At 41.1% G+C, this 20,781-nt stretch overlaps 1 protein-coding gene across 1 annotated transcript; it reads right to left on the bottom strand.

Annotated features, from left to right (window-relative positions):
* Positions 1-269: 269 nt before the first annotated feature.
* On the bottom strand, positions 270-19,314 carry evpla (envoplakin a). Its single transcript, XM_051945357.1, is given in 23 exon segments — positions 270-2,703; positions 2,706-4,101; positions 4,252-4,344; positions 4,428-4,535; positions 4,776-4,859; positions 5,071-5,221; positions 5,582-5,775; positions 5,894-6,032; positions 6,900-7,075; positions 7,553-7,719; positions 7,868-7,965; positions 8,070-8,224; positions 8,367-8,513; positions 9,289-9,399; positions 9,523-9,618; positions 9,753-9,860; positions 10,012-10,173; positions 11,151-11,192; positions 11,329-11,460; positions 13,073-13,196; positions 13,479-13,633; positions 13,730-13,829; positions 19,080-19,314. Coding segments are annotated over 23 exon segments (5,991 nt in total). The 5' UTR covers positions 19,139-19,314; the 3' UTR covers positions 270-709.
* Positions 19,315-20,781: the final 1,467 nt, after the last annotated feature.

The raw sequence follows: 20,781 nt of genomic DNA, 5'->3' as shown, positions 1-20,781 counted from the left end.
TGGTGGCCTTTTGCAAATGTTTGTATTACAGGATACATCCAGTGCTTAATGTATTGGCAATTATCATGTTTTCATACACTGGATGGAGTGGTGCCCATTTTTTGTCATTTGTTATCAGTGTAGGAAGACACCCTTTTCTTCCTGACACACTTGTGGTGCATTAAATAGGAAGCTGTGGTAAAAGACACAAATTGTGTGTGTTTAACTGTGTTCTGGGTGGCAGGTTGAAAAAATGTGTAGTGAACATGAAAATAAAGGAGTCAGTGCTGTTCGAGTATTATAATTTAAATTTATTGATATTTGTTTTTATGAAGTATCAAACAAGATTGAGTTTAAAGTGAACAGTGTCAAAGACAACCCATGAGTAATACAGAATCAAATCAATCTTGGCAAACAGCATTGCACCGTGTCCCAATATCCCTAATAACACAATCATATCAAAGATAAACTGCATTTATAATCTTTTTTTTAAATTAAATCAACAACAAGACATCTGCCCACATCAGACATGTTTGGTAAACAAATGCAACTCAGCAGCAATCATTTTAGTGAGACAGAAAGCTTTGCAGTAGAAGACTTTACCTGAGTCAAAATGCACATTGTAAATATTGTATGGATTTCAAATGGGTGGCTAACCCTAACCCATGTCTAATTTTTCATTCTTATTACAACACTCTGCAGACCAGATAACTCCAAACAGTAAACATGTCTAGAATCTCGCGTATCTATTGTAGCTTTGATTGTAGCCAGATTCTTTGGAAGAGGCCGGCAACATTGGTAGACCTGACACTGGGTCTGGCTTACAGCGATCCAGAGCTTGTTTGTAGTTGATCCTCTCCTTTGTAATTGGGTCTGTAATATCTTTGATGTAGGTTGTCTCAGCTTGTAGCTCCCTCATCATTGTGCTGTCGATCATTTTGGACCCAATGGCATCCATGATGCTTACTCTGCGACCAGTGTTGGGGTTGACCAGCCCTCCGGTCAGGTGCTGAGCCTCCATGTAGCGAATGGCGTTGTCTTTTGGCATCCAGCCTTTCTGAACAGCTTCTCCCACAGACAAACACTCTCTGGTCATGGGGTCTTCGACTCCTGCAAAAGCCTTTTGTGCATTGAGCAGCCGCTGGAGTTGACTGTCCTCAATGAGGCCTCTGCTTCCTGCCTTGTGAACTGTGCATCTCTCTTTGCTGTGGATGTCAATGATGCCACCCGTTGCTGCTTGAGCCTCCAGAAGCCTTTGGGCGGTGGTGGCATCGATGAGTTTGCGCATGACGGCACTACGTACTGTGAAGCAGGTATCGGTGTTTGTGTCCACTACTCCAGCAATCGGGTAACCCTCTTTAGCAGTGGTCATGTCTGGTGCAGCTGATTTCATAGTTGTGCTGGACTTTGGGATGATTGAGTTGAACTGGGGCTGCTTCTTATGGTCACCTGCGACCAGCAAGGCAAACTCTGAGATGGGAAGCTTGCCTTTTTTGTACTGTTGTAGATCATACTCTGTCAGTCTTCCCTCCTTCAGAGCATTTTTAATGGAGTACTGCTTTCCACTTTTGCGATCCTGCAGCACAGATGTCTCCCCATCAGGTCCCATGGAAGTAATCTCCTCCCAGTCACACTCCAGCTCCTGCAGATTAATGTATTGCGTGCGGTCAATCAGGCCCTGAAGATACGCTTCATAAGGAGACATGTCTTTTCCTGTGTCTGGATCCAGAATGGTGATTTTGGTGGAGACGTTGGTCTCTTTGGTCCTCGTCTCGGCGTGCTCCTCTTTCTGCAGGCTCTGCAGAAGATCACGTATGGTGCTGTCTTGCAGATGGATCTTGTCTTTTTCATCCAGGATCTCCCTCTCAACTCTCATAATGTCAGACTCCATCTTAAGGCTCCTCTGCCTGCTCATCTGCGTTCTTTCGCTTATAAGTCGACTCTGCTGCTGGAAGGACAGACTGATGTCATGTCGTTTGCTCTCCAGCATTCTGAGTTCTTGTGTGAGGTCATCCTTCTCCCTCTGTAAGGCACCTCTGTTCAACGTGAGGGTTGTCTCTTCTCTTGAAGTGCTGGATTTGGAGCTCATCAGATGGTTGACTTTATCATTGAGACGTCTAATTTCATCCTCCAAGTCCTGTCTGGCAAATTTACTCTGAGACACCTGTTCCCTCAGCCGATCCCTCTCAGCTTCAACAGCCTGGTCTTTCTCAACACGGACAACCTCTTTGTACACCGTTCTTTCACCAGACTTCTCTTTCTGCAGGATTTCAAGCTTTACAGTGGTGTTGCGGATGTCTCTCTCAAGACGCAGAATGTCGCTGGTTTCCTTATCCATGTCTGACCGCAAACCGCTTGTCATCCTCTCCAGTTTTGGATCTCTCTCAACTTTCAGTACCTCCTCCACAACTATACTTTCCTCAACAGGAGGTGGGGCATTTTCCAGCTGTGTGATGCGCAGTTGGATCTCCCTGAGCTCAGACTCAGCTTGAATTCTCTTCTGGCGCTCGTCGCTCTCTCTGAGGGTCCTCTGTTTGTCTTCCACCTTTGTTCTTAACTGTTGCAACTCTAAATCGACCTGACGCCGGGTCTTCACTTCGTCATCCAGGCTCCTGCTGAGCCTTTCGTGTTCCAGTACTTGCCGTGGATCCCTCTGTAAACGGACAATCTCCTGCACAACCACTTTCTCCTCTGGTTTCTGCCTCTCCAACAGGATGTATTTGTTTGCAGGTCAAACACCATTTCTTCAATGGAGCGACGCAGCTGGGCCTCTTCCCTCACATTCTTTCTCAGGCGGTCAGCTTCTTTCTCTAGCAGTGGATCAGGTTCATACTTAATGACTTCTCTGGTGACAAGTTTGGTCTCTACTTTGGATTTTTCAGCCTTCCATTCATCTCTGTCTCTCCTGAGTATTCTCACCTGCTCCTGGAGGGAGTTGTAAGTGGTGTGTAGATAGTTCACCTGATCATTTAGCCTTTGAATCTCTCTCTCATTTTCTGGACTTCTTTCTTCTTTAACTACTTCTTGGAGAACTTCCTTCAGTTCTACTTTGGGCTTCTCAGAACGAAGGACGTTCAGGTCAGTCGTGACCGTGGTGATCTCCCTGTCGAGATCAGAACGCTGCTCGCTGGAGTCTTGTATGTCTTTGCGGAGCCGCATTATCTCCACCTCTGTGTTTGGGTCAACCCGGTATATCTCATTAACAATTTCCTTCAGCTCAACTCTTGGTTTCCAGTCCTGAACTTCTCTGTAGCGGCTGTGGAGAGCCATCACTTCTTTGGACAAAGAGTTGTTTTCAATCCTTTCTTCCTCCAGGCCAGTTCGAATCTTCTTAGACTCGGTGATCAGGTCAGGGTCTTGTTCAACCTTTTTGACCTCTTTAGTAATGATCTTTGGCTGGATGTTAGGAATCAGCCTCTCGAGTGCATTAATCTGACTCCTTGTCTGGAAGATTTCATCGTTGATGAACTTGGTCTTGTTGCTCTCTTCAGAAATTTCGGTCTCAAATGATTGCACTGCTCTCAACATCTGTGCATCCTTTTCCACTTTAATCACTTCCTTCTTAACCACTCTTTCTTTGATGGGTGGTTTCTTCTGCTGGAGAATTGTGACTTCTGTTTTCATCTGAATCTGCGCCCCATCTTTCACTCGAATTTCATCTCTCATCCTTGATATTTCATCTCTCAGCTTAGCAGCTTCTACATCCAGCTGGGGATCTTTCTCAAACTCTGTCACCTCTCTAGTCACCAGTTTTGGTGGGGTGTTCTTGAGGGTGTCTGCCAGGATAGTGATTTTGTTGTTTATTACCTCGACCTCAGTCTGGGTGGTGCTACGCTTCAGAGACTCTTGGTGCAGTTTGCTCTGCAGATCAGCCAAATCACTTTCCAGTTTTGGTTCACGGTAGTAATGCAGTACTTCTTTCTCCTCAACGCGCTCCACTCCTCTGCGACTCTTCAGTGACAGCAGCCTGTCTTTGAAGGTTCTCAGGTTAATCTCAGTATGAGCTGTCCTGTCCTTCTCATCTTCCAGATCCTTAAACAGACTCTCTATCTCAAAAGCATTCCTCTGCTGGCTTTCAAGCTGCACTTGCTGCTGTGATGCCACTTGAACTTTCTCTTCATTCTGCAGGAGGAAAAGCAAATTATTTGAACATCAATGAAGTCATCACATGATTTGTGATGCAGCTTTAGTTGTTTAATAAAGAACATCAGTTACATTGAAAAGGTCATTTAAAGGGGAAAAAAGTTTTTTATTCAAGATATTTTTTCTTACCTGTAAAAGTAAGTTCTTAGCCAAGCCCATCTGTTTTTGCCGTTGGGTGTTTTCGGCCGTTGCCTCAGCATAACGGTTCACCAAATCTTTTTCCTGTAATTAACAATACATCAGTCACCTTGTTTTTTTAAATAAAAATAATGAATTTAGATTATGTTCAACGAAAGGAATGTTACCTCTTTCTGAACAGTATCAGAAAGTGCAAGCACACGAGGTTTCTTTGGAACAGTGGCACCAGCATCCTCAAGTGTACTGTTGTATTTGTCAACGTTGGTCTCGTACTCCTGCACAAATGTTCACAATTAAGTGAAGTTTTCAGTTTATGTAGTGTCATTTATGACTAATTTCTTAATTATTTTTTTCAGTAAAACGGCCATGAGTTTGAAAGGGAATCCATTTTATATCTGATTTTAAAGTTGTAGATTATTTATTTTCTATATATGACTCTAATCACCAATGAATTTAATAATTCATATCATTTGTTTTCATTTATTGCTATGCACTACAATTTGTTTGAGCCTTACATTGAGTAGATTCTGGACGTCCTGCGACAGGTCAGTCACTCTGTCAATGTCATCCTGCTTCCGCTTCAAGTCATCCGTCACCCTCTATGGGGAAAAGTTTAACAGACATTTAAGTTATGGATAACATCTGACATTTCATATAGTCAATTGCTATAGATTTATTGAGGATGAGAACTTATAAATCAATAAATCACTGACAAAGGGATTACGAGAAAGGGTTCCTCAGAGAAACAAGAAAAAGGACCCTCCACTATTCTGCATCGGATACAGTCATGAAGTCGGCAGACAGACTCACCTCTTGAGAGCTCTGCTTGGCAGCGATCTGAGACACATCATCGTTGGGGCTTATCTGGTTTGTTGGCAGATTGTTCAGGAAGGAGTTCAAGGATTTGCTTGTGCTCTGAAACTCCTGGTTCTTGGCTGCAGCCTCTTGTAAGATGTTTTCCCTGTGAGGAATATCACAGGTATAACAACTTAGCCCAATGCAATTAAAAATGTCTCTTTCTTAGTGGTAGTAAATGAGCAAAGCTTTGCAATCTAGTTATATGCATGCACCACAGGCTGCCTTTTTCACATTAAAGCTGAAGAGGAAAAACTATCTGCATTCTACAAAATAAAGCAACATTAGAAAAAAAATTAAAATCTAACTAAATATGTAAGTTATGTTTTTAATCATTGCTGTTGCTCAGGTTCATCTTGCGATATAAAGCCTCTGTTGAACTAATAAATGTCTGTGTCAGCAAACCTACTGACTTTCTAATTTAACTGAAGTGACTGAATGAGTGTATTCACAGTCTGGCTCTCACCTCTCCTTCAGCTGGTTGGCAACGTTTGTGTAACGGTTCTGCAGCTGCTTGACCTCTGTTTTCTGGCGCTGGATGTCGGGGCAGTACTCCTGGTATCCCTGCTGCAGAGAGCTGCACAGCTGCTCTGTCGTCTCCAGATCTTTGCTCAGCTTCTTCATGTCGTCCTGAGCCGCCACCACGGCCTTTCGCTGGTTCTGAATACAAGAGAAGAGACTTTCAATTTAACATGAATGTCACATCTAAGTTGTGTAAGAGAAAATTGGGCTTTGTGCGGCAGAGATAAGATTGTGAAGGAAAATCAGATTGCTTCACCTGAATGTCATTAGTGCGGGCTGGAATTGCATTTGGGGTGTCAGAGATGGGACCATCTTCACTCAGCTCTTTCTCAAACCCAGAAACAAGACCATCCACCTTCTTAATCTGATTCTCCAGGTTAAGAGATGAGTTTGCTCTGAAAGAAACAAATCAGTGTACTGACATTATCAAGACACATAAAGCAAAGCTACAAAGTGACAGGAGTGTGCTTTTTTTCATCATCTGAATCCTAAACAGTTTCTGGGCACATTTTTTTTGTGTGTGTGTTTTTTGCTTCTGTAACATTTTTCTTCACTTTTCACTATAATATGAAGTCCTGCACCTCATAGAAAGAGCACAACCATGGCTGACAGCAGAGAGACCTAAAAGAATGTCTTCTCTGCAGTAAGACACATCTTTAATGCAGTAAATCATAAAAGAGAACAAAATGAAAGTTTAATATCTTAGATTTTTTTATTTTACAAAGATTGAAAAACCTGGAATTAGCATGTATGACATTTTGTCAAGTGTTCACAGGAGTTACTGATACTGTAGAAACAATGGTGGCTCTACATGCAATAGATATTTTCTAATTTATACTTTTAATTAGTTTCTATACTTTTCCTATCTGCACTCATGTCAGTCATGGCCTCTTGGTAGTACACATAATGTTTTCTTCTTGTCTGTTTTCGGCAATTTTTAAAATTAGACATGCAAAATAAGGTGATTTTTATTGAAAAAAAATCACGATTTTAAGCTGAACCAAGCTGTTTTTCTTAATGGAATCGTGCATGATGAGTTCAAGGACTGTGAGAAAGTTGAAAATCTGACGATTCTTTCTATTTTGACTGATAAATGGTGTCATATTGTTGATTTATCTGAAAGATAAAATGCCTTTTTGGATTATCTTTTTGGATTTAGAGGATAAAATCTTATATTTTATTTTGTGCATTCTTTGTGAAAACTTTGCTAGACATTTTTTCATTATGACAAAACAATCCACCACCTCAAAATGTACACTTACTTCTTATTGAAGAGATCGGCAAGTTCAGCGATGCCGTCGTACTTGTTGTTGGCAGCACTGAGTTTGAGTGGCAGAGCAGACGACGTACCGCTCGGATCTTTAGAGAGTAGCGGCTGCAGGTCGGACTGTGCTGCCTGCCTCTGCTGCTCCAGAGCCTTCAGGGCTTTGGCAGCTTCCTGTAAAGGGTTAATGTAGATACTTTAGACACATCACAAAAAAAGCATCTGGGGTTACTCCTTTATCAATCTGTGATCTCCTATGATGTGAATTTGGCTTCAGAAGTTTCTCTGCAGTTTCTAGAATATCATCATTCTCCATCTGCTCATGCAAACAGCAGAGTGAAGAAGAACTAGATGGAAAGTATGAATGCATGTATGCTCAAACATGCAGGAGGATAATGACAGCTCATCATAGTAATATAAGAGGAAAGCAGCACATGTTTCATCATAGTTTTCAAAATTTGTGTGCTGTAAAATGTGTTGGTTACAGTTTGACAGGCCATTTCTAAATGTCACAGCATGTGTGTATTATAAGACGCTGCACAGCCGGTGTGTCATAATGAACATAAACTTAAAGCCATGGTATATAACATTTAAGAACTTAACACATTAGAGCTGATTGGTGCAGTGTTGATTTAAGTTTCTTCGTCTCACCTCCTGATCCTTCAGCCTCTTGGCCAGATCTCCGGCCGGATCACTGCGGTTCAGTGGAGCTCGCAGGCGACTCAGCATGCTCTCCTCAGCGTTGGCCAGGTCATCGTCCAGCTTGTCCAGCTGCTGAGCCAGAGCTGTGACTTTAGGGTCCACTGGGGCAGAAGAAACTGGTGCAGATTGAGGGAACAGAAAAGGTGGTTTATTGTTGATCTCACTGTGGCATTATGAAGACATAGACACTACTTATCTGAGTATATACAAACAATGACCATTTCTAATTAGGATAACTAAGGATTTAATTCAAAGACAACAAACCTGATTTCTGGGATCTGGAGACATCTGATTTGTGATTCTTCAGCGACGCTGCCAGAGCAGCTCTTCTCTTTTTGATGTCTGCTAGCTCAGTGCCCAAACTGATGAATTGCAAACATGCAAAGAGGGGAGACAGAAATGTTACTAGCATTAATCTTGCATTGGTGATTGTCGCTGCATAATGACACAACTTTGTATTACTTACAGATCCACTTTGTCAATGGCGTCTGGGTCAGGTGGTGGGATCTGGAAGCAAACTCCTGGGAAGGTCCTAGTTACCCCATCAGTGGAGATAACGTCCCAGTTCTCATTGTCTGAGTTTGATTTCAGGGTGAACTTGTCACCTCTTTTCAGAGAATCCTACATAACAGTGATGAAGAAATAACAAAATAAAATCTTTGCACTGAGGCCCAAGATTAAAACAGCTGAGCTGAAGCACCTCATCTGCTGATATTTCTAGATTTTTGTTTCGTTCAACAGCTGACAGGAGTTGAAGCTGCACCTTGTCTGTTTCCCAGTCACACAGCGACTCCACCGTGATGGGTCTGGTGGGGTTGGTGCGCCGTAGCTTCAAAGGAGCGATGGTAGTGCTGCGTCTCCTCAGGTCAGCCAGCAGCTGTTCGGAGTTTTGGACAGCTTTCTCCTCCGCCTGGTGGGAAACAAACACAGAGGAAAACATGTCTTATAATTAATCATGGCAACATGGCAGCAGGATGAAGATTCTACTGACGTTTACACTTTTATCTCTGTTTAGTGTTTCGACACATTTTGAAGAATCCATAATGCTCAGAAAGCATGAGATATCACACATGATGGCCCTAAATTTTGTGTTATCTTCTATTTAAACTACAGGAAATCTGCTGGTGTATGGCTCTATTTGCTTTTAAATGTGTACTGTACTATTTTTTGCAAGCTTATTGTGCTGTGCGTATTGATTTTAGGAGGTATTTAGTTTTCTTTTGTCTCTCGGGTTCATATTTTTTACCTTTTTCTACTCTTTAAAATTACTTTTACTCATTTACAGTTGATTTGTGTTCACATATGAACACACAAACTTTTGACAAACAGTAATGATGACACTAAAAATGGACGTATAATGTTTTGAAATGTACTTTTTCTGCTTCATATTAAACAAACGTTTTCTTTACTAATCATTAGATTTTCATAAAGCCCAAAGCATATCACATAGGCATATATTGTGTCATTTTTCGCCTTTTAGAGTTCACCTCTAAAAATTCTACTCTTTTCCAATTCTCTCATCTTTTCTTCAGTTAAGTGTTATTTTTCTCCCTTATATGACTGGATTCCTCTCTAACTCTTTCTCCTCTTTAGCTAAACTGGCTTTAAGTGGGGTTCAAGTTGAATTTCTTGTACATGTCTGTCCTTAGTGGGCTCTGCCTGTGTAAATATGACTCCTATATTACCTCGAGCTGCAGCAGCGTCTCTGAGTTGCTCTTCTTGCTGATGGACTTGGGGTCCAGGCTGTTGTTGAGTTTAGTCAGCGTCTCTGACAGCTGATCCGTGTCCATTTGGTACTGGAAAACGGCATCAGACAACGTTTTTTAATCACAAAATCTCAACATGGTGCATCAGAAAGAGACAAAAATGTGGTCATTTTCTCGCTCATGCTTACGAAACTGTAGTGTATTCGGACCAACCTTTTTATATTCCTCCACATTGTCCAGATGTGTCTCTTGGCAAATGCAGAGGTTGAGGAACTTCTGCCACTCGTTTCGTACACCATCTCTCTGAGCCTGGAAAAGTAACACAGAGAGGTAAACTGTATTGAAATGGCTTCCAGAACATAACTTTAACAGGATGAAGATGATGAAATGTTTGAAGTTACAGATTTGGGCTTTGTAAGTGTCTTCTGGGTCATGACAGCTACCTGAATCGTGGCAGCAGCTGGATGCTTCAGTTCAGTGAGTCTGTCTCCTTCATCCTGGACTTTGTTCACTTCACCTTCATGGGACAGCAGACTGTTGCTCTTGAAATTCTGATTGAGATCAAATCAAAGTTGTTTATGTGTTTGGTCATCCAAATACAGAAAAACACCTTCCATCGTTCTGGACGAGCCGCAACTCATCCTGACTGAGACTTCTAAGTTACCAGGAATTGTATTTATTTCACAGCACATCAGCTGTTACCTCATACTGCCGGCGGACATCAGGTGGATCTATCATGTGGTCGCTCCAGTCCTGCTTCTTGATCTTGTCCTGTTCTTCTCCCAGGAAGGCCAGTTCCTTGTCGCTGCCCTGCATGTATTCATACAGGCTGTTCAGGTAGTGACGACGCCACTTGGAGTTGTCCTGAGGAGAAAATAAAACCGAATAAGTCAAAATGAAACTCAAACGAAAATGTGTGTTTCATTTGAAAATTTTATTGACTAATACACCAAATTAAAGCAGTAAATCTGAGACACCTAATGGAAAAAAGAGCATCTGTATCATACTAATCTGAAATAATCAGGTGCACATCAGAGAAAATATAATGGTTGCTTATGGGGGCAGATACGTTGTTTGTGAAAACTTTCTGTCAAATTTGATGCTAATGTTTCGGAATTGTGTCTGATACAGCTGGTAAAGATGAAAAAACCCACATTGTGACAGAGCATGAGCCTATTTTTGAGATATTAAACTGTTTAAAAAGCATAAAAAATACAACTAAAATTTGTTCTCTTGTTTTATAACAAACTTTTGGGGGGTTCAGAGACGTCTCTGCAGCTAGATTTTCATTCTGAAGTCAGTTTCTGTCAGATTAAACCACATGTAGACTTGAGATTGTAAATGCATATTGTAATATCTTTAACATTTATTGAGCAGCGGATGTTTAAAATGTTTTTTTAAAGAAGAAAAAAGAAAGAAACACTTGCCACTTTTTACAATGGACTTTTTTTTCTATTTCTGGGTTCCTGTATCTGATCAAATTGCAATGAACCGTGTCACCAGAAACAAATGCAAACCAGGTACATGACTGCCTCCATAAGCCTAATGATAGGTATGCAGTGTTTCTAAATATCCATTCTAAATTTGATCAGTCCCTCTGTAAACGTGGCTGAGACTTGATAAATGATCCCCTGATGACTAATATTTTGGATTCTCGGTTTTCTTGAGGAAGAAATTTTAAAAAGGTGGAGAAATTTAAATAATCACTTCAACTGACATGAAAGTGTCTTTTTTTGTTTTGTTCCAATGAAATATTTTAATTCATTCCCTATATAGTTTTTGATAACTAAAAAAAATAAAGCCTGCAAATGCTGTTTTCACATGTGAACAAACAAACTCACCATCAGATTATTGTACTGTTTCTTCAGGGCTGTGTAGTTCTCCTAAAAGACAAAGCAGTAGCATGCATTGTGAGCTGATTTTTAATTCAGATTAAAGATGGAAGGCACTGAATGCAAAGTGCTCTTCTGATGTGAAAACATCCAGAACATCATGTGAATGTGTTCTCATCATGTTCACCTTGCTGCCGGCGGAGCTGACACAGAGCTGCGAGTTGTAGGCCTCGATCTCTTTGTGCAGGATGTTGTGGGCGGCGATCTGCTTCTTCAGGTCTGCCATGGTAGGGCCGTACTCCTCCGCATTCACCTTTTTCTGAGAGCGTCAGATGAGAGAGGTGTACAGTTAGTGGTATGTTGAGGATAAATAACCATTAAAGGGCAGGCCCGACAAGCTCAGGCGTTCTTTAATTAGTTGTAATCACTCAACACTCTGTGATGAGTTTATTGAAGGTGGCGAGACACCATAAAGCAAAGCTGGTTGGCAGATACACTCTGTTACTGTTTATAAGGCATCCTCAAGTATGTAGGGCAGAAATGAAGTGACAGTAATCTGTTACAGCCTCTTTAAAATGAACAAGTCAAGGCTCAAACAAACAAAGAGACCAGCAATATGAACTGGACACAGGCACTGCAGGTGAATTGGTGAAGGAAAAACGTCAAACTTTATTTACCTATAAGTGAACTAATCAGGGTAGAAATAACGGTAAACGGAAAAGGGCTGTAGCTGCAGGCCAAAAGAAACAAAAGAGGGGTGGTGAACGTGGCTAACCCCGCAATGGAAAGAACGAAAGGAAAACGGCGAAAACAGGACTACCAGCAACTACAGCCAAACTAAAACAACAAAACCCAGCAATCTAAACATGCATGGGGGAAGAAAGAATCAAATCCCTGAAATGAAAAAAACTCATGGTTAATCCCCAAAAAGAAAGTTTGCAAACACACACAAAAAGCCCCTCACGCGTTTGTCTGGGGAGGACATGTGGCTTTGTGATGCTCATATCTCTGCTCTGACTGCTGCTCTCTAGTGCCTCCCTAAATACCCTCCTCCTCCCTAAGTGCACTCAGGTGTGCTGTAGTTGCACAGGTAAAGGGACGAGGGAGATCAGAGAGAGCAAGGAGAGAGGCAGCAGCCAGCCCCACGTAACATAACCCATTAATCTGTCTGTGCATTTTTGAGCTCAAAATACTGTAAAGATGGTTAATTTTACCATGACGGTATAACTCCTGGCATTAGGACTGTTTTGGGCCTTGAAAACCAGTTTGCTGCTGCTATACCCGCCCCTTTCAGGAAGAATACTCTCTGCCAGAGCTGGGTGACTATTGGTTAGTTCGGTCTGGTTTAAATTTGTACTCAGTAGTAAAGCTGGGAGGCTCGAGGAATGGTAGGAGTAAACCTCTTTATATCTTACCAGCTTTTGTTTCACATTTAACAACCACAAAACACAAAATGAATGGATTTTCACCATAAAAGACCTTTGGACAATAACTGTAAATCATCCTGTGCCTGTCATTACCGGCCTATTATCCTACCCTGTCTGTGGATTTCTACTTCAAGCCCTTCAGTTATTACGAGATACTTAAGTCACAAATATATAAATATAAATAATAGTAATATTCTACAATGTCAGGGCATGACCTTTTTTAAGAAATGGTACTTGAATGGAAGAAAGTCGTGCATTTTTCTTCGATTATTGTCAGCTGCACATGAATACACATTTGGTGGCGCAGCAGGACGATATATATAGATCAAATTAAAATAAAACAGCAGCATTCATCACAACGAAGGAGCATAACTGTAAGAAAAATCTAAAACACTGCAGACGTTATCCTTTAAGCTCAAAGATTAATATCAAATATTGGCATTCAAAGACATTTTAAGCTTTAAGATTAAGAGCCAAATGCTCAGACAGTGTTACTGCACTTACTTGCTTATCATTTAAAACAGGCCCCCAGTCAATTCTGGGCATCAGCGACACATCATCAATCTGCTCGTAGATGTCTCTGTAGAAGGCACAATCCTTCAGCCAACGCTCGTGAAGTAGGATGACACTGGAGACACAAAAAAACAGAAAGCTGAGGTTAATATTTGAGGAAAAGGTTCATTATTAGAGAAAACCAATAAATGAGCCACTGAAATGAGAACGTCAAAAGAATAAATGCAAGCAAAATATAAACTGAAACAGGCCCCAGAAGTGACCTCAGAAGAAATCCGCCTGCTGTATTCTGCTACATATGTTTTGATCTCTGCTCTTGAAGCCTCAGAAAACCTCTGTGCAACTACATAGTGGCCTCTCTGTGTTGCATTGATTTATTCATTCCGTATCAACTCACTCGCTCTCTATTTCTCTGGCTTGCGGGTGTTTGAGCTTCTTGGTTTTGTCGACATCCAAGAAAAGGTCCTTCAGCAGACCCTCAGCGTCACCCAGCTTAACTGAGACTTCATTCTGATGCTCAAAGGTTAGGTCTTTCTTCTCATTTTCAGCATCCTGGTGGAAGCGAGCAAAAGGAAAGTTTTTTTTGTGTGATGCTTCAGGCAAATTAAAGATGAAAGGATGTCAGAGCACCAGTGTGTCTGTTCTCACCACAGCTAGCCGCTCCTCAGCTCGGAGGATGTCTTTCTCCACCTGGTCGGCATTCTTTTGCATCTGGGCGATCAGCAAGGCCAAGTTGCTGGCTTGGGACCTGCAGAGGGAGGAGAAGGGTTCGAAAAAAGGTCACAGATGAAACCACAAACACAGATCAACTCAGAAATAATCCAGAACTGCTTCAGTCCGAGGCGCAGATTTCAAAAGACACGGCAGTTTCTAATGACAGCAGATTTTCTTGATAAAATTCCTCTGTTGAGGTGAGAGCAGAGGTGGAAGTATGTGATCAGTGCTGTTTGTCTGCTGTTTGGCAGTTTGTGGGCAAGATTACACAAGAACTCCTGGGCTGAATTTCATGAAAAATGGCAGGCAAAAAGATCTGTCACAGGAGTAGGGTTAGATCTGGACTTTTTTCTGGCCATTTTAGTTTGAATATTGGTTCATGAAAGTACTACCAGAACTTAAATGAACTTCTGTAAGGCAGCGAGCAAGATTTTATCAAAGATCTGGGCTTCCATAAGAAAGGAAATCAAATTCCATATCAGGTGAGGAAAAGGAAAATGCTTAATTTCGCTTTCTCATACCATCAAAAATACATTTTTTATGAACAGAAGAAAAACAATTTGTGTGGATTTGTGGCCACATTTCACATCAGCATGTGAGCTAAAAACAACAAAGTTAACTCGTAAATTATTTCCATCATCAAAGATCTGCAGAGAGATATTATCATCCTGTGTGTTCAGTAAGGTGATGGGTCACGGTGAGGATGTTTCCACCTGTGAAGCCACACCCGAGACGTTCCTTAAATTCTAACCATTCTCCAGCAGTTGACTGTTCCTGTCCCTCCCTGTGTCGCTGTTTGAGCTGCTCTCTGGTAATGCCACTCAGTGTTTGGCTGAGAAATGTAAAGTGATGCCTCGGGCAGACAAAAGGAAGGAGGAGATCCTGCCGCTGGCAACAAGAGATAAACTACACCCAGATAACTAAAAATGGGGCCAAGTTGTGGTTTTGGAGCCAAAAATGCTAAACAAATGAGGGCTTTCTGGTAACTAAACCACCAGGGTCTGAATAAACAAGGAGCTAGTGATTGATTCAGGTGATTAGATGAAAGTATTTGCATACAGTCATAGAAACTGTGCAGATATGTTTGTGACAAATTGGCACAAAGCTCACACACAGCAGAGCTTTTTGTCTGTCGTTGCACTTACAGCCAGTTCAGTTTCCTCCAGCAGGTGCAGAACAGCATCTCAAACGCTGAATATTTTAGGTAATATGCTTTATGGTTTCAAAAAGTCAACATTAAAAGGTTTCTTATAAATGTGCAAGTGCATAAAAATATCTGTAATTTTTTTTTTTTTTGCCACAAAGTAATTCCCCTGCATGCAGCCTTTCAGTGCCAGGGCTGGAAAATTACTTGACATTTTCTTTCGCAAAAGCCTTAAACACCGAGAAATATCTTCATATTATGCAGCATATATTTTTTACAGTCTGCTCCACATCAGTTGGGAAAATAGAGTGAAATCACAGCTGTGTAAATTGAGACACAAAACTCCAGTAAGGCCCTTTTTACTGACATGTAACGGATTATCCTAAATGTGGGAAGACATTTTATTTGCTAAACCTTTTAATGTGTATGAAATGGTGCACGATGCATCCAGATTGTTTCCATTTGATGATGGTACATTTGTGGGAAAAAAAAGCTTAGAATTCTTTGGTCTGAATGCAAAATCTATGCAGAAATGGGGGCTTGGGTGCAGAAATTTAAGCTACTTATCAAATGATCAAAAAAGAGGAGCTTGGTGAAAGCTTGTCTGACAGTTTTTCTCTTTGATAGAAATCTTGTGAATAACTTTTAGGAAAACCAGGAGTGTTTAGGAGGACTGTGAAAAGCAGTATCACTATATAATAGCCCTCGATTTTTAATCATTTCTCCACATCCAAGGCTGATACAAGCTCTTTTCATGTCCACTTTGAGCTATCCTTGACTGCTCCGTGATGCTGAAGCTTCTAAGGGACACTAAATATATCTGAATAAAAATTAAAAGTTTTCTTTCGAGGCTCCTCCTAAACACAGGCATAATACAGGAAAACAGAAGCGCAGTGTAAAAAGCATGAACTGAACAGCTGGAACAAGCAGATACACTCAGACGGTGAGGAATGAAATGATTGTGAAATGAATAGTGAACATATTTTTGGGGATACTCCCTGACATGCTTGCTGCAATAATGCTGATGTGTAACACCGATCCAAAGAATGCTGATGATGCATCCAACACCTCGCCACTTAACTTGGCCTGCATACCAAAGGGGTTTACAAAGATGTGGCTTCCAGGGGAGAAAACAAGCAAACGTCAACTGAGACAGATTTACGGCAGCCCCCACACAGCTCCTGGGTGATGGAGCGACAGGAATGAGGAGACGAGATCCTCCTCCTGATCTCATCTGGTTCTGCAGCCGCTCTCACAATAACCTCCCTGTTGCTGCTCACTCAGCAGGAAATGCAGGACACACGAGTACTATTTCTTAGCCTTTCCATCGTCTTAGCCGAAGAAACGAGCTGTTTAAATTTACAGAAGAACAGAAAGTATGAATGCAGGTATTGTAGATAGAGTAGTTGGAGACATCTCTCTCTGCTGGTAGGTAGAAAAAATGAAAGAATAATGGTTCATGTTGGACGTTTTACTGATTTTCTCTTGTAAAGGGATTTTTTCACGCAAATTTGATACTTTTCACTTACTTCCAGGTAAAAAAAAACTATGAATGGCTCAGTTTTTTTTTAGTTTACTTACTAAATCCTACAGACTCTAAAGATCTGAGTTTGCCTTCTTGTCCTTAAATCTTTTCAGTTGTTTTGCAGGTGCATACTGAAACTTTCTTTCAGTGTAGTGAATATACTGACAAATATTGACAACTTCTTATGAGAACCAATGTGTGGTTGGGGAGGGAGCAAAGGTTTGTCTGTCTCCTTCACTTGAGCTGTCAAAAGCACATTTTTCACTCATTCTTGGTTTACAAGGAGCTGAATGACAGGTCACACCCATACTTAGCCTAGGATACATACGTCTACATCCAGCCTGTGCTCTTTTATGAGGCAGTGGTCTGAGTTTTGCTTAATGTGCCTCCTGAGTGGGTGTTTTGTTGGCAGGTGACTTGATTTTGTGGTGATCTGAGTTTTGGGTACTTTAGAAGCCTTAAGAAGCTGCTGCCTGTGTGGTTAATAGGTAAAAATGAGGGTTTTTTTTGTTTTTTTGTGTAAAATGAGCTAAATTCCAACTTTTCCAAGTTTCCAAATTTGAACAAATCAAAATATAATTTATTAAAAACTGCTCAACACATAATTGTTTCGTGTTTTTTTTTCATTTGTGGATGACAATAAGACTAAATTGCTAGCAGCTATGACCAATTTGGCTTGAAAGTGGGATAACTGGATAACCCACATAATTTAGAAGGGTTTGCCAGCATTTCTTTTTGTGTCAGTTAGTTGCAAGATCACAAAAGCTTGTAGCACAATCACTCCTTGATTGGGTGAACCTCTCCGTTTTCCTCCCACCTCAGTTCATACTGTAAAATTTGAAGAAAAAATTGTTGAAATACGGGGGGTTGAAGGCAGCTGAGAGTCTGATTAATCTGCTGTCATTCCTCTTAATGTCTAAAGTGAAAATGCTGTTTGTAGCATGTTTAACAAAATGACTACCACAGCAAAGAAATAGACTTTGAAGGTTGAAGCCTTGTGACATCTTCAGTGCCGATAATAGATCACTGCTTCACCAACAATATGATACAACTAACTAATCACTTCAGCAGGATGGTTGATGAGAGATATTCAGTCATCAGTCAGTCATATTTCCGTCACTTTTGAGGTCATTTAGACCTGATCTTAACGACTACTTTCTTAACCTTTGCGATAACAGACGTTGTCATAATAAAGAGTTATGAGGGCTTTCTTTTTGTCCTCTAACAGAGGTTGAGTCACCACAATGATACAATATTAACTGTGCTATGTTCCAATAAGATGAGTAGTACACACAAACACACCACTAGGATCTGCTCTTTACCTGTCCACCTGCTGAAATTAGATTCTTTCTCCTAGATTAGAAAGTGACTGTGGTTGTGGTTTTACTCTGAAACTAAAACAAGTGATTAGCTCTTTTGATCACTGAATAATCATTTAGGTCATTTACAAAGAAATAAAAAAGACATTTGCAGGCTTGTGTTTCTAAAATATGAATTTTGGCCTAAAATGTCACTTTGGGGGCTCTGATTTGGATTTTACTGACATGTCACAGACTAAACAATTAACCAATTATTTGGGGATGGAAACAACGGCTGGTCCTGCGTCACACCATCATGAACGGCTATGAACCAACGCCCACATCAGAGAAAGAAACCAGCTTAGCAGTTCACAGGGCAGAGACAAGGTGAAACCACAGGCTGGTCGCTACCCAACAGTGGAATCAGTGTTGTGACATCGGACAAGAACAAAAAGGTGAAACTATTAGTCAGTTTGGCTGCTAAATGTAAGGCTCCTTCTGTCAGCTGACATGCAGGCAGCTCCGTCACGTATTGTATGTTTAAAAATGGATTTAAAGACATTATGTCAATGAAATCACTTCAAGTCAAATCAGGACAGCCTGCCCTCAAATGCAGCAACATTAAAAACACAGTTTTGAGATATTAAGTGTGGTAACTTTAATGTGTACATTCGTGAATAAAGATTCCTTTTTTGTCTGCCTTTCTTTGAGTTTATGGCTGAGCACATATCATTCACCAAATTCAGATTATTATTAGACTTTGATGCAGAATTTCAGCAGTATTCTAAGAATCACATATTTCTACATTTCTACATCTGACAGGACGTGTTAAACCTGAGAGAACAGCAGCTCTCTGATAACTATTTTATACAAATATCCAGTAATAGAATCACCAGCCCTGCCAGTATTTGTGCTTGAGAAGCAACAAAAGCTTTATTTTTCACTTTCTTTCACTCTGACTTCTACACATAAACATATTTTGACTTGTTGCACCTGTTGCATTGAAGGACATCATCCCAGCTCATGTTTACAAGGTAAACCTGGCCTCGGGCTCCGTTAGCAGCTCTCACGGGATTAACTCTGACATATCTGAGCTCTTGCAGTGAGTAAAGACCTTCGCCTCAGCACTCATCAATTTCCAAACAGCCATAATGTAACATGAGGGGAATCACAACACACTCAGAGAAAGAGGGCAGGAAACATGACACAGTTCTCGACTGTGGAAGAACAGGAGGAGGAGGAACATGACCGAGATAACGGTGTCACTGCACACATGCTTTCATTCAGGGTACAAAAATATTTTAAAAAAGCACTCACTTGCTGATCTTGCCCGAGAGCTTGATCGTTCCGTCTTTGTTTTCCTTTTTCTTAAACATCTTGGAGGAGGTCAAGCAGAGCTCCCCTGCGCAAAAATCTCACCCTCTCGCTCTTACTCCTTCTTGGTCTCTGTCTTCCTCACCCTGTGGCTCCCACTTTGTGTCTCCTCTAACTTTGGTTTCCTCTCACACACACCCAGACACACACACTCATGTCACCGCCGTGTTTAACACCAGCAGCTCCTCCCAGACAGGTTAACAGGAGTGTCAACGCCCAGACATCCACCTTGTAGAGGAGGACCGGACCGACCTGTTCCCTGCACTCTCCCTCCCTTCCACCTTCAGCCCGGCCCTTCCTTTTCAGTGGGGCCCTGACTCAGTCTTGTGTAGGAGACATCAGGGGCCCTCAAAACGCCAGGGACGTGTGATTCATTGGTTTGGAAGGACACTGGGTTCCTGCAACAAAGCATGTTTTCTTTGTATAAATAGAGATCACTAATGAATACACGTGAGAAAATCCAATTAAAAGCAACGAATGAGTCCAAATCTGGCAAATAATTGGTTTAACATGGAGCTAAAATTTTCCCTGGTGGTGTAGGATGATTTGTTGGATATTTTTCCCTATCTCATTTTGTCTGTTTTTTTATATTTCTGGTCATGTCTCTGCCATCACTGTCCCAAAAAGACATCACTGTGAATCACAGACTGAAAGTACATAAATTGACTCCCAAATTGATAATTCAAAATATACTATGCAAACTGGAGTTGCAATGGACTTCACAAAAGAAGAGCACCAAAAACACACTTAAAATATAATGAAATCTTTTAAATGAGCAATAATAAAACATTATTAAGAAATTAAATTTTTGACAAATGTCAGTTTGTACAGGTGGGTTTTAGCAGCTTGTTGAACTGACTGAGCTTTTCTGACTGTAAGGGAGATCTTGCTCCACAACACTGAAGCTAAAAGTGTAAAAGCATGCTTCTCCTTTGTTTTAAGCCTGGACAGTGGAGTTCTTGACAGAAACTCATTCTCTCATATGGGTAAAAAATAAAAAGTTCCAAGATCATGCAAAGAATTCAAAGAAATAAACAGAACATGTCGTGAAAAAGGGCCCTCTCTGCCAAGTATTTGTGAGTGCACGAGCTGCTGAGTTTTTAATTAACTATAAAGGGACAATTGCTGCATTATGAAGAGAAGTGAATAATAAACTGGAGTTTGAACAGCTTCCAGATTTCTGGCCGGGTGCTTCATGTTGATTGCTAGTGGTCCAAGGTAGGAGGTGATACAGTCTGACCAACTGCCAGGACTTCAGTCTTATCTGTGTTAAGTTGTGGGAAATTAGAAGTCATCCAGTTCTTCAGTGCAGCAAGGAAATATGGCGGAGAACCTACATTTTCTGGGCTAAAAAAGACATAAACTTATGACATAACAGGCAGGATAACGGTGAATAATATCTCTAAGGAACAACAGATGTAAACTGAACAAAATAGGGCTGAGGATGGAGCCCTGTGGGACGCCATGTGACACAAGCTCAGTTCAAGAAGTGAAGTTGCTAACAGAAGCTTGGAAAACACATTTTGATTAGTTTGATAAAAACTGCTTCAGAGCAGTTTCACTCGTTTCCTGAGTCTGCTGACAGAATGGTCAGCTTACCAGAGTCCACATTAACTGAAGTGTCATTTGATTCTGTGTGCAGAGC

Source organism: Acanthochromis polyacanthus, chromosome 3 (assembly GCF_021347895.1).
Source record: "Acanthochromis polyacanthus isolate Apoly-LR-REF ecotype Palm Island chromosome 3, KAUST_Apoly_ChrSc, whole genome shotgun sequence".
Classification (NCBI taxonomy): Eukaryota; Metazoa; Chordata; class Actinopteri; family Pomacentridae; genus Acanthochromis; species Acanthochromis polyacanthus.
Note: the sequence above shows the minus strand (reverse complement) of the source record. Positions and strands in the feature narration are given on the sequence as shown.